The sequence below is a fragment of the Stomoxys calcitrans genome, chromosome 2 (assembly GCF_963082655.1).
Source record: "Stomoxys calcitrans chromosome 2, idStoCalc2.1, whole genome shotgun sequence".
Lineage (NCBI taxonomy): Eukaryota > Metazoa > Arthropoda > Insecta > Diptera > Muscidae > Stomoxys > Stomoxys calcitrans.
This window is the reverse complement of record NC_081553.1, coordinates 107,390,558-107,405,867: the sequence shown is the minus strand read 5'-3', so window position 1 is coordinate 107,405,867 and position 15,310 is coordinate 107,390,558. Positions and strand designations below refer to the sequence as shown.

General features: G+C 41.9%; 1 protein-coding gene across 4 annotated transcripts in view; it reads left to right on the top strand.

The window, feature by feature from the left end:
- LOC106084618 (uncharacterized) overlaps positions 1 to 15,310 on the top strand; it is a 464,287-nt gene that overhangs the window by 331,311 nt on the left and 117,666 nt on the right. For all 4 annotated transcript variants that reach the window (XR_001220845.2, XM_013248441.2, XM_013248439.2 and 1 more), the window contains one exon: positions 1,921 to 2,176. Coding sequence is in view for 3 of the 4 variants with exons in the window: in XM_013248441.2 (XP_013103895.2) it covers positions 1,921 to 2,176 (256 nt within the window). In the remaining variant the exon portion in view is untranslated. The remainder of the gene's footprint in view (positions 1 to 1,920; positions 2,177 to 15,310) is intronic.

Sequence of the window (15,310 nt, the reverse complement as noted above, 5' to 3'; positions counted from 1 at the left end):
CCCCCAGATCGGATAATATGACAGCTATATCAGGTTATGGACCGATTTGTTGTATACTTGGCACAGTTGTTGGATATCGTAAAAAAATACTTCGTGCAAAATTTCATTCCAATCGGATAAGAATTGCGTCCTCTAGAGGCTCAAGAAGTCGAGACCCAAGATCGGTTTACGTGGCATCTTTGTCAGGTTAATGACCGATTTTAACCATACTTGGCGCAGTTGTTGGAAGTCATAGCGAAACACGTCGTGCAAAATTTCATTCCAATCAGATAAGAATTGCGTCCTCTAGAGGCTGAAGAAGTCAAGACCCAAGATCGGTTTATATGTTAGCTATATCAGGTTATGAACCGATTTGAACCTTACTAAGCACAGTTGTTGGATATCATAATAAAATACGTCATGCAAAATTTCAGGCAAATTGGATAGCAATTGCGCCCTCTAGAAGCTCAAGAAGTCATGTCTCCAGATCGGTTTATGTGGCAGCCATATCAGGTTAATGACCGATTTGAACCATACTTGGCGCAGTTGTTGGAAGTCATAGCGAAACACGTCGTGCAAAATTTCATTCCAATCAGATAAGAATTGCGCCCTCTAGAGGCTCATGAAATCAAGACCAAAATAGGTTTATATGGCAGCTATATCAGGTTATGCACCGATTTGAACAATACTTGTCACAATTGTTGGATATCATAACAAAACACGTCGTGCAAAATTTCCAATCAGATAAGAATTGCGCCCTCTAGAGGCTCAAGAAGTCAAGACCCAAGATCGGTTTATATGACAGCTATATCAGGTTATGGACCGAATTGAACCATACTTGCCACAGTTATTGGATATCGTAACAAAATAATTCGTGCAAAATTGCATTCAAATCGGATAAGAATTGCGCCCTCTAGAGGCTCAAGAAGTCAAGACCCAAGATCGGTTTATATAGCAGCTATATCAAAACATGGACCGATATGGCCCATTCACAATCCCAACCGACCTACACTAATAGGAAGTATTTGTGCAAAATTTCAAGCGGTTAGCTTTACTCCTTCGAAAGTTAGCGCGCTTTCGGACGGACGGGCAGACAGATGGACGGACAGACAGACGGACATGGCTAGATCGACATAAAATGTCTAGGCTATCAAGAATGTATATACTTTATGGGGTCTCAGACGAATATTTCGAATATTTACAAACAGAATGACGAAATTAGTATACCCCCATGCCTATGGTGGAGGGTATAATAAATTCTTGTAAAGGTGATAAAGAGTATTTGTCTGTTAACTCTACTGACCCATACTTCACTTTGAGCTTTGAACATTACATCCTAATACACTTCTGTAACATACCCATAGCATTTATAGCTTAAAATTAAAGGATCTATTGAAATGGTCTGTATTACAATGTGAATGGCTTGGTGCAATGATGGGAATGGGTTATGTGGTTTTGAAATAGTGGGCCTGAATAGAAAAACACAATTAAATTACACATGTAGGAATGTTTAATTACAATTCGATTATGAACACACGCACACGCCCACGCACACCCACACAATACACAATGATAACAAACACGTCACTCTATCAAAACTCAATTATATCTGGGGGTTTGTTTAATTATTTGCTCAAACAATCTGATCGATGTGGTCGTCACAATGTCGAATATGATGTGGACAATTTATGGTGAACAATAACCAATCATGTGTACTGCAAAGGGTTTGAAGAGTTTAAATCATTTGTACACTGTTGAGACTTATGAATGCCATGATGTGAGTTTGCACAACTTTAAATATTGACATGGCAAATATTTGAAATACATAAGAGTAGCAAGAAGTTGCTGGAAAAATTAGGATATTTGTTCTTTATAATGCTGTATTTCTGCTACTACCTTAAATGTCAATGTAATCTTTCCTTTTTTTTTGTTGCCTTCCAGGTTGATGATAAATTTATACGCACCCATCATGTCTATTCGATTAGTGGCAAAACTCATCGTCCTCGACCTCCGGCAGAACAGGAATTGGAATTGTCAGGAGCAAAACAGAAGAAACAACAGCATCAACAACAACAAAAACATCATTATGATACACAACCTCAACAGCAGCCCCAATACTTTCAGCCACAATACAGCGTTTATCACCCATATCATATAAACGATCGCTATGACAAAAGTCGCTGGAGTGGCAGCATGGGTAAGTAAGAAATTATGTGGTATTCCTCTTGGATTTATGAGGGACACTATAAACCTTTTGGTAAATAAAGACACTAGTAACCGGTATTTGAGGTTTAGTATTTCAAGAAGTCTTCCAAATGTGGTATGAGTGTTAGAAAATGTACCGAAGAAACTCTCACCTTGTTTGAAGTGCAAAGAAGTGCTCTAAAGTAGCGCAGAGGTTACCGTGTCCTTCTATGACACTGAATACCTGGGTTCAAACAATGGCGAGAACCGATCTCTCGACTTTCGTTCTTCAGCATAGAGCCACAATTTTTAACCTACTTGGACGAAAGTTGGCTATGGTGTTTAATAATGACTCCATTCTTCCGATTTGTGTTCTTGAGCGCCTACCTCCGCTACCATTTCCTCGTAAATTATATTCAGACCCGCCTGCAACGCTGCTTAATCAAGAAGATCCCTTTTGTAGCGTTTAATCTCTCACCCAAAAATATGAAGTAGTCTACAATAGCCAGAGAATAAAGGAGACAGCCCATCGTAGTTTGTATAGTAGAATTCTAGTAATTCTGGATCTTATTCACGAGCATGTTCCTCAACTAGTCCGGCCGGCCAATATTTGTATACCCACCACCCAAGGATGGGGGTATATTCATTTTGTCATTCCGTTTGCAACACATCGAAATAAAATCTAAGACGATCTAGACATGTTCGTCCGTCTGTCCGTCAGTCTGTTGAAATCACGCTACAGTCTTTACAAATAGAGATATTGAGCTGAAACTTTGCACAGATTCGTTTTTTGTCCATAAGCAGGTTAAGTTCGAAGATGGGCTATATCGAACTAAAACTTGAGATAGCCCCCTAATAGGCCGATCCGTCGATATAGGGTCTAAGGTCCATAAAAGCTACATTTATTATTCGATTTTGCTGATGGAAATAGTCTACCAGAGAATAAAGGAGACAGTCCATCGCAGTTTGTAGAGTAGTTATGGATCTAATTCAAGTGCATGCTTTGTTATTGGAGCTATACCAGGTTATGAACCGAATCAGACCATGCCCTTCCTTCTGTCCGTCTGTGAAAAGAACACTAACTTTCAAAAGAGTAGAGCTAAAAGCTTGAAATTTTGCACAAATACTTTTTTTTAGTGTAGGTCAGTTGGGATTATTAATGGGCCATATTGGTTCATATTTCGATATAGCTCTCATATAAACAGATCTTCCGAGCTCCGAGCTCCTACAGGGCGAAATTCCTATCCGATTTGGTTGATAGTGACTCTTTTAACATATGGTCTGAATAAGTCCATAACCTGATATAGCTCCCACATTAACTGATCTCCCGAATGCACTCCTTGAGCCCCTAGAGGTCGTAGTTCTAGTCTGATTTGGCTGAAATTTTGCACAATAACTTCCCATATTATTTACCTTCAATTTACGTGCCAAACATGGCCTTCAAGATACGTGCCAAATATAGTCTGAAACGGTACAAAACCTGATATAGTTCTCATATAAACCGATCTCCTGATTTTATTTCTTGGGCCTCTACAGGGCGATTTTTTTTTTGTGCCAAATAGTCTGATTCGGTTCATAAGTTGGTATAGCTCCAATAGCATAGCAATTCTTATTCGTCTTCCCTTGTTTGCCCATAAAACGATACCGGGCAAAGAACTTGATAAACGCGATCCATGGTGGAGGGTTTATAAGATTCGACCCGGCCTAACTTAGCACGCTTTTGTTTGTTTTCAAATGGCATAGTTCCTCATAAACGTCGGCAGCATAACCATCACTGAACATTTCTTGTGTTGTTGTCGCCATGATTCGAACCTAAACGTTCTGCATCATAGAGGCGCACTTGCTAACCTCTACGTTACGGTGGCCTCCATTTGTGCGTTTTTGTGGGATGGAGCAGACTCAGTATTTTGGCTACAATATTGGGTTTCAAATTTGTATACTTCTCCAAACATGACAAAGATTGGAATCCAAAAAAAACTTTGGAATTCGTACACCAAAAGGGACTTTTGGAGCACCATCCATCAAAAAATAGTAGAAATCGGGCCACAAATAAAGATTTGGCTGCCCGAGCAATTTTTCGATGTGCCGAGGTGATCAATTCAGGACCATGGCAAGCGGCGCCTGGACCATCTAGAGCCCTGAAATTTGACATCTCGATAACATCTCAGCGCCAACCATTTCAAATTGCAAAGAATTATGCTTATCCATTCTCATGTGGCATTTTTTTCAGTTTTTTCGCTTCTATCCCACTGTGCTCGGCCATGAAAGGTGATATAAGTTTGGTGCTTTAGTCTCAATTACCTTTCATTTGAGCATTATATTTTGATGGCCGGTAAATGTGTCCTGTTGGGACTAGTTTTTGGGGATGAGACTACCCCTCAGATATTTCGCCACGAAAATCCTGAACAAAACCTTTCATTGGTGACACTTTTTGCTGAACTCGAGAACGCTGAACCCACATGTTGTTGTATTCCAAGTCACTGAAGAACTCGAGAACGCTGAACCCACATGTTGTTGTATTCCAAGTCACTGAATAGCGGGACACTGAAGACAGAGCAAAACGCACAAGTTGTTGTTGAGATAATTTTGAAAAATAACCCCATTTAGTGCTTGGTAGTATTTTTATCTCGAGTTCATCGCCGCTCAAGTGATATATGAGAAATGTCTTGCTGCACGCTGAGTCATATGAAAGAGTGTCGTGAAAAATTGTAAAATCAACCACGTTGCCTTCGTGCGATTTTCGTACTACGAATCTAGACGTCAAGAAAAATACTTTGCCTGAAGCAAAATGTACTCAAATACATGCATTGTACAAAGTTCACTCACTGAAATCTGAATTAAGCTCGTCCGCGTTACAATTCCCTGGGATATTTCTGTGTGAATTTTGAACTGTTCAGTCATTTCGTTGAGAGATCTGCAACAGTCGGACTGAAATACATTCTTCAGGGATTTAATGGCTGCCTGGCTGTCTGAGAAAATATTTATGCCAATCGTCGTTATGACACTATATCTTAGCCATTCCACCATTTCCTTAATTGCAAGGATCTCCGCTTGATACACACTGTAGTAGTCGGGCAACCTTTTCCATATGACCAGTACAAGATCTTTAGAGTAAATCCCAAAGCCTACCTGACCGTCTAGTTTGGAATCATCCGTATAGAATTCTATATAACTTCTATTACCAGGGATATCGTAGTTCCAATTGGTTCTATCTGCTATAGAGGTACAGTAGTTTTTTTTTAACAAAAAGCGGCTCAGGTAGGGAGAAATCCACACTGACTGGCACATCGGACATTGTGTCAACGATAACAGAGTGTCCGCAGCCGCCACATGACCAAAGAGAAAGCTCCCATAGCCTCACGTCAGTGATCGCAGCATTTTGTCTAGCCTCAATTTCCGGAGGCATTCGATGTAGTATTAAATTCAGTGCATCAAATGATGATGTCGATCCTCAGTGCGTCTGTGATGCACAAACAAGCCATCCTTTGGATCCGGTTGACTATTGTACAGTAGGTGGACTTTTGAAGTGCCGTCCACCAGACCACAACACCATATAGCAATAACGGTGTGACAACTGCAGTATATACCCAATGTATGACGCGCAATCTAAACCCCCCAACTCTTGCCAATGGCTCTCTTGCAGGTGTATAGGGCAAGAGTTGGCTTTCTTGCACTTTCAATTGGTTCATACAATGTTGCATTTTTAAACGAAGACTTCAGTTGTTCAAATACTCTGTGGCTGTTAGTGTGTCGTGAAGACAAAAATGCATGGTCTTGTGCAGGCCTTTGATTTGTACCCCGTATTACCAAGGGCGGTTAATATTTCCGTTTTAAGCGGTGTTTTGGGAGTTGGGCATCCACCCAGACATTTGGCCCCAAAACTGAACACCAGATTCATTTTATACTCTTAAACACCTTTTATTTGAGTCACATATTGTCGTGATTGATCTATTGGGTTGCCTAAAAAGTAATTGCGGATTTTTTAAAAGAAAGTAAATGCATTTTTAATAAAAATAAATAAATAAAACAGAAGAAAGAATGCAATTACAGAGTCACAAACCATTGAAAAAATTTGTCAACGCCGACTATATTACTACTATATTACCGACAATTACTTTTTGGGAAACCCAATATATATCCCCTTGGCGTGTTTTTGTGATTGGGGCGACCTCTCCACATACTCTACCGAAAATTTGGAGTATCTGGGGATACTCCCCATTTTCACTACGAGTCTATTTTGCAACATCTGTGAAAATTGTGAAACACAATTAGATTTTTTATTTAAAGGGTGAATTTTTAGCTATTATCTTTCTCACAACACTGGCTTCGTTTCGAGTTTTGTCAAGCATCTTCAGTTCTTGGTCTATAATTTAACCATGAATCGTCTTACAAACGAACAACGCTTACAAATTACTATACCCTACACCATAGGATGGGGGTATACTAATTTCGTCATTCTGTTTGAAACACCTCGAAATATGAGTCTTAGACCCCATAACCAATATATATTCTTGATCGTCCTGACGATCCGTCCATCTGTCCGTCGAAAGCACGCTAACTTTCGACGGTGTAAAGCTAGGCGTTTGAAATTTTGCGCAAATACTTTTTATTAGTATAGGTCAGATGGGAATATAAATGGACACAAGCGGTTCATGTTTTGATATAGCTGCCATATAAACCGATCTTGGGTCTTGACTTCTTGAGCCTCTAGAGAGCTTAATTATCGTCCGATTTGACATGTGGTGTTTTGGTATCACTTCCAACAACTGTGTAAAGTATGGTTCAAATCGGTTCATAACCTGATATAGCTGCCATATGAACCGATCTTGGGCCTTGACTTCTTGAGTTTTTAAAGGGAGCAATTCTTAACCGAATTGGCTGTAATTTTGCACGTAAGGTTTTGGCATCACTTCCAACAACTGAGCTTAGTATGGTTCAAATCAGTTCAAAATCTGATATAGCTCCCATATAAACCAATCTTGGATCTTGACTTCTTGAGCCTCTAGGGGGCGCAATTATCGTCCGATTTGACTGAAATTTTGCACGTGGTGTTTTGGTATCACTTCGAACAAATGGGCTTTATAGGGTCGAAATCGGTGTACAACCTGATATAGCTGCCATATAAATCGATCTGGGAGCTCTTAAATTTAGGATACCGGTGCAGCTTGAGAGTATATACCGGGCGACTAGAAGATTTTTTTGAAGTTCATACGCTAAAGCACTTGAACGAACAAATTGGTACTTCCTTAAAAAATTGAGCCACAGCTCTTAAAATTGAAATACAGTTACACCTTGTCATTGGTTTTAGCGTTATGAGTAGCGAAGCGGATGGGGGCATGCTAGTTTTTATACCCTACACCACTACTGTGGTACAGGGTATTATAAATTAGTGAATTAGTTTGTAACAGCCAAAAGGAAGAGAGATAGACCCATTGATAAGTATACCGATCAACTCAGAATCTCTTTCTGATTCGATTTAGCTATGTCCGTCTGTCCATAATAATTTGTGTACAAACTACAAATCGCAATTTTCATCCAATCCGATGTTTTTCGGCCTAGATACGAAGCCTACTGAAATTTGAAAAAATCGGTTCAGATTCGGATATAGCTCCCATATATATGTTCGTCCGATTTGCAGTAATTCAGCAATAAAATGGTCAGTTGTTAATCATTTCCCTCGAAATTTGGCAGGAAGGATTTTCTTACGACGCCCGACATTACAGGTGAATTTCATAGAAATCGGCTTAGATTGGGATATAGCTCCCATATATGTGTTCGTCCGATTTGCAGTAATAATGCAATAAAATGGTCATTTGTTAATCGATTCTCTCGAAATTTGGCAGGAAGAATTTTCATACGACGCCCGACATTGCAGTTAAATTTCATAGAAATCGGCTTAGATTAGGATATAGCTCCCATATATATGTTCGTCCGATTTGCAGTAATACAGCAATAAAATGGTCATTTGTTAACCGATTCTCTCTAAATTTGGCAGGAAGGATTTTCTTACGACTCCCGACATTACAGGTGAATTTCATGGAAATCGGTTCAGTATTAGTTATAGCTCCCATATATATGTTCGTCCGATTTGCAGTAATACTGCAACAAAATGGTCATTTGTTACCCGATTCTCTCGAAATTTGGCAGGAAAGATATTCTTATGACCCTCGATATTAGTGTTCATCTTCATAGAAATCGGTTTAGATTGGCATATAGCTCCCATATATATGTTCGTCCGATTTGCAGTAATAATGCAATAAAATGGTCATTTGTTACCCAATTCTCTCGAAATTTGGCAGGAAGGATTTTCTTATGACTCCAGACATTACAGGTGAATTTCATAGAAATCGGTTTAGATTTGGATATTGCTCCCATATATGTGGTCGTCCGATTTAGGGTAATTTCCAATAATGTTGTCATTTGACAACCGTAGTTATTTCAGTTTGAACATATGTTTGCTCGCTGAGGTCCTTCAAAAATGTTTCAGAATTGAATATAGCTCCCACATTTTACTTATAGGGTAGGTGTAGGGTATTATATAATCGCCACCACCCGACTTTTGCCCTTCCTTACTGGTTATATATCGGATATGTTTTCAACAAAATTTTTTTGCTAGCATCCAAAGTGCAATTTCTTGCGCAAATTATAAGGCGAATATGTAAGTAAGCCATATGTGTAAGTCCAACAAAATTTTAAATATTTTGATGTCCTTCAAAATTAATCGAACAGTTCTATAAAGAATTTCCCTGAATATTTCTTCTGAATGATTGTCAAAATTAAGCTTTCGTTTGATCACTGTCAAGCTCGTTATTTTGTTCTCGCAAATGTTTTTCATCTGAATTTCTAATAGCCAAAATAATTGGCAAGGCATAAATGACTGCTCGAATTCATCTCTATCAAGAGTTCATTCCAATTGTTTATTAACATTTTAATATATTTCTCAACTAATGCTGATGATGATCATAAATTTTGTTTTCATTTCAATAGTCAGTCCTTGATTGATTTTTTCAAACAATTTTTAAAGGATATCAACATTTTGGCATCGTTACTGAAATCGTTGATAGATGCCTTCATGTCTTGCCTATCATTCATTGAAAATGCACAAAATCCTTAAACGTATTTTAGGCTTCAATTGATTCTTAATGTTTTATTTTCCCCATACATGTTCGTTGTGGAGTATGTGTATTTCCACATAGAAATCTTTGCAAAAATAAATCCCACCATGGCTTCCATTTCGCAATAATCGTCTTTTTGGGAAGAAGAAGAAACAAAAGGAAAACGGGATACCAGTAATACCCCCATAGCTGCTTGGTTACAAAGGCAATGGAATGAAAACAAAGTTTATTTCCTCAAGACTTTGCTCACAATAAAGCTGTAGTCTTATCTGACAAATCTAAATTCATTGAAATAGGTTCCTCTCCCCTCCTCCTTCAATACATCTTCCATATAAGGATAACACCATTATATTCTATTGCAAATGTTGCTGCTATTGCTCTTTCGGAAATATGCTGTGCTGCAGAGTATTCGCCTTGTGCTGGTGTGTGTGTGTGCTATTCGTGGGAGCCACATTCTGTTCTTTGTGTGTGGGGGAGTGCCGAGTGAGGGGAAGGTTATGTTGATCCTTGAAAAGTTTTGTGTCTGCTGCAATCAAGTAGCAGCCAGCATGATATTTATCCTCGAAGAATAAATGCAGTTTCTCAATGCAATTGTTCGGTAAATATTCTATTAAAACATACTCGTATCGTTCATTTTTTCTTGTCTTTCATTTCACAGATTTCTATTAGTCCGTCCTCTATGCTGAGGACTGCAAAGAAACAAAGCGAAAAAAAAAAACTTTATCCTTGAAAAGTTTTTGGTCAAAGGAGAAATGTAAAATTTATTTGGTCATGGCAGACAGTTTTTTCTATTTTTTTGATTTCAGTGATTTCAAACTTGAATTTATTTGTATCCCCCTGGGGAAATATCTAATTTAAAATCAAAAAATGTAAGACAAAATGGCATTCAAATTATATAACTTTCTATACATAATCCTTCTCCCATTCTTGGTAATTGTAAAATTTGCCCATGATATTCATTAAAGAATAGGGGCATTCTATGTAGACCACCGTAGCTCAGAGGTTTGCAACAACGCCCATGATGCTGAACGCCTAGGTTCGATGCCTAGCGAGAACCTCTTATAACAAATAAGAGCATGCTAAGTTCGGCCGGGCCGAATCTTACATACCCTCCACCATTGCTCGCATTTGTCGAGTTCTATGCGCGGTATTTCTTTTTAGGCAAACAAAGAATATTGAATAAAGTTAAAGCTTATTCGGACCATAAATGAATTGAATGCTGAACGTTGTAGAAGTCATTGTGTAATATTTCGGTTCATTCGGATAAGAATTGCGCCTTGTAGGGGCTCAAAAAGCAAAACAGGTTTATATGGGAGCTGCATCAAGCTATTGATCGATCCAGACCATATTAGACAGGTATGTTGAAGGTAAAGAGAGAAGCCGTTGTTCAAAATGTCTGCCAAATCGGATTAGAATTACGCCCTCTAGCGGCTCAAGAAGTGAAGATCCAAGATCTGTTTATACGACAGCTATACCAGATTATAAACCGATTTAAATCATATCTAACACAGTTGTTGGAAGTTATAGCAAAACACCTCATGCAAAGTTTCAGCCAAATCGGATAGAAATTGTGCCCTCTAGAGGCTGAAGAAGTCAAGACCCCCGATCGGTTTATATGGCAGCTATACTAGATTATGAACCGATTTGAATCATACTTAGCACAGTTGTTGGAAGTCATAACAAAACACCTCGTACAAAGTTTCAGCCAAATCGGATAAAAATTGCGCCCCTAGAGTCTGAAGAAGTCAAGACCCCAGATCGGTTTATATGACAGCTATATCAAAACATGGACCGATTTGAACCATACTTAGTGCAGTTATTGAAAGTGGTACCAAAACACCATGTGCACAATTTCAGTCAAATCGGACGAGAATTTCGCCCTCTAGAGGCTCAAGAAGTCAAGACCCATGATGGGTTTATATGGCGGCTATACCAGGTTATGGACCGATTTAAACCATATTAGGCACAGTTGTTGGAAGTTAAGACGAAACATGTTATGCAAAATTTTAGCCACATCGGTTAAGAATTGCGCCTTCTAAAGGATCAAGAAGACAAGACCCAAGATCGGTTAATATGACGGCTGTATCAGGTTATGGACCGATTTGAACCATACATAGCACATTTGTTGGAAGTTGTCACGAAATGTGTCATGCAAATTTTCAGTCAAATCGGAATAAAATTGCGGCCTTAATTGGCTCAAAAAGTCAAGACCCAAGATCGGTTTATAAGGCAGCTATATCAAAAGATGGACCGATTTGGCGTTCGAAGCTTTACTCCTTCGAAAGTTAGCGTGCTTTCGACAGACAGACGGACGGACGGAAGGACGGACGGAAGGACGGACGGAAGGACGGACGGAAGGACGGACGGAAGGACGGACGGAAGGACGGACGGAAGGACGGACGGAAGGACGGACGGAAGGACGGACGGAAGGACGGACGGAAGGACGGACGGAAGGACGGACGGAAGGACGGACGGAAGGACGGACGGAAGGACGGACGGAAGGACGGACGGAAGGACGGACGGAAGGACGGACGGAAGGACGGACGGAAGGACGGACGGAAGGACGGACGGAAGGACGGACGGAAGGACGGACGGAAGGACGGACGGAAGGACGGACGGAAGGACGGACGGAAGGACGGACGGAAGGACGGACGGAAGGACGGACGGAAGGACGGACGGAAGGACGGACGGAAGGACGGACGGAAGGACGGACGGAAGGACGGACGGAAGGACGGACGGAAGGACGGACGGAAGGACGGACGGAAGGACGGACGGAAGGACGGACGGAAGGACGGACGGAAGGACGGACGGAAGGACGGACGGAAGGACGGACGGAAGGACGGACGGAAGGACGGACGGAAGGACGGACGGACGGAAGGACGGACGGAAGGACGGAAGGACGGAAGGACGGAAGGACGGACGGAAGGACGGACGGAAGGACGGACGGAAGGACGGACGGAAGGACGGACGGAAGGACGGACGGACGGAAGGACGGACGGAAGGACGGAAGGACGGACGGAAGGACGGACGGAAGGACGGACGGAAGGACGGACGGAAGGACGGACGGAAGGACGGACGGAAGGACGGACGGAAGGACGGACGGAAGGACGGACGGAAGGACGGACGGAAGGACGGACGGAAGGACGGACGGAAGGACGGACGGAAGGACGGACGGAAGGACGGACGGAAGGACGGACGGAAGGACGGACGGAAGGACGGACGGAAGGACGGACGGAAGGACGGACGGAAGGACGGACGGAAGGACGGACGGAAGGACGGACGGAAGGACGGACGGAAGGACGGACGGAAGGACGGACGGAAGGACGGACGGAAGGACGGACGGAAGGACGGACGGAAGGACGGACGGAAGGACGGACGGAAGGACGGACGGAAGGACGGACGGAAGGACGGACGGAAGGACGGACGGAAGGACGGACGGAAGGACGGACGGAAGGACGGACGGAAGGACGGACGGAAGGACGGACGGAAGGACGGACGGAAGGACGGACGGAAGGACGGACGGAAGGAAGGACGGAAGGACGGACGGAAGGACGGACGGAAGGACGGACGGAAGGACGGACGGAAGGACGGACGGAAGGACGGACGGAAGGACGGACGGAAGGACGGACGGAAGGACGGACGGAAGGACGGACGGAAGGACGGACGGAAGGAAGGACGGAAGGACGGACGGAAGGACGGACGGAAGGACGGACGGAAGGACGGACGGAAGGACGGACGGAAGGACGGACGGAAGGACGGACGGAAGGACGGACGGAAGGACGGACGGACGGAAGGACGGACGGAAGGACGGACGGAAGGACGGACGGAAGGACGGACGGAAGGACGGACGGAAGGACGGACGGAAGGACGGACGGAAGGACGGACGGACGGACGGAAGGACGGACGGAAGGAAGGATGGACTTGGCTAGATCAATATAAAATATCATGACGATCAAGAATATAAAGGGTGATTTTTTTGAGGTTAGGATTTTCATGCATTAGTATTTGACAGATCACGTGGGATTTCAGACATGGTGTCAAAGAGAAAGATGCTCAGTATGCTTTGACATTTCATCATGAATAGACTTACTAACGAGCAACGCTTGCAAATCATTGAATTTTATTACCAAAATCAGTGTTCGGTTCGAAATGTGTTCATTCGCCGTAACGTTGCGTCCAACAGCATCTTTGAAAAAATACGGTCCAATGATTCCACCAGCGTACAAACCACACCAAACAGTGCATTTTTCGGGATGCATGGGTAGTTCTTGAACGGCTTCTGGTTGCTCTTCACTCCAAATGCGGCAATTTTGCTTATTTACGTAGCCATTCAACCAGAAATGAGCCTCATCGCTGAACAAAATTTGTCGATTCACTGAAAATGATTTCACTGAAAATGATTCACTGAAAATGATTTGCAAGCGTTGCTCGTTAGTAAGTCTATTCATGATGAAATGTCAAAGCATACTGAGCATCTTTCTCTTTGACACCATGTCTGAAATCCCACGTGATCTGTCAAATACTAATGCATGAAAATCCTAACCTCAAAAAAATCACCCTTTATATACTTTATGAAGTCTGAGACGAATATTTCGAGGAGTTAGAAACAGAATGACAAAATTAGTATACCCTCATCCTATGGTGGAGGGTATAACAAGATATTAAGTTCGGCCAAGATGAACTTTGGATACCCACTACCTCGGGTATAGGCCTCAGACATTAATCGGGAGATCGGAATATGTATGTGGCAACTACAATATATCCAAATATAAACCGATCTTAACTATATAAGGGATGGATATAGAAGGGTTTAACATGGCTCACTGTACCAGTGAAATCGGGCAATTAATGCACGTCTTACAAGTCCAAAACCTTAAATTGAGAGATCGGTCTGTATGGCTGCTATATATAAATATAGACCGATCTATATATAAATATAGACCGATCGGGTATAGGCCTCAGACATTAAATCGGGAGGTAGGAATATGTATGTGGCAGCTATATCCAAATATAGACCGATCCGACCGGCACGGCTATAGAAGAGTTTAACATGTACCAAATATCATTGAAATCGGTCGGTCTGTATGGCTGCTATATATAAATATAGACCGATCTGGGCCATATTGAACATGAATGTCGAAGAGCCTTACACGGCTCACTGCATCAAATTTCAGCGAAATCGAATAATAAACGTGCTATTGCAAATTTGCAAATTTTGTCTACGAACATTCCACTAAGGAACAGGAGCAAACTTTTCACATATCAATGAGTGCAGTCCGATTCAGGTTTAAGCTCAATGATAAGGGGCCTGCTTTTTATAGCCGAGTCCGAACGGCGTGCCACAGTGCGACAACTCTTTGGGGAGAAGTTTTACATGGCATAGTACATCACAAATGTTGCCAGCATTGGGAGGGAAAAAACCACCGGTGAAAACATTTTTTTATGGTCTCGCCAGGATTCGAACCCCGGTTCAGCGTCATAGGCGGACCAGCTAACCTCTGAGCTACGGTGGCCTCCAAAATAAGAAATAAACGTGCTATTATCGTCCCAAAAACTTAAATCGGGAGATCGGTCTATATGGCAGCTACATTCAAATCTGGCTCGATCTGGGTCATATTAAACTGGGAACGACAAATGTGCCTTTTGTGGGCCCCAGACCTTAAATTGAGAGATCGGTGTATATGGCAGCTATATCCAAATCTGGACCGATCCTTATTGAACAAAAATGTCGAGAGGCCTAACACAGATCCCTGTCCCAGATTTCAGTGAAATGGGATAATAAAAGTGGCTTTAATGGGCCTAAGATCTCGAATCGGCAGATCGGTCTATGTGGGAGCTATATCAAGCTATAGTTCAATATAGCTCATCTTCGAACTTAAGCTGCCTATGCAAAAAAAAAAAAAAAAAATTGCAAAGTTTCAAATCAATATCTCTATTTTTATACCTTACACCACTATTGTGGTACAGGGTATTATAACTTAGTGAATTAGTTTGTAACACCCAAAAGGAAGAGAGATAGACCCATTGATAAG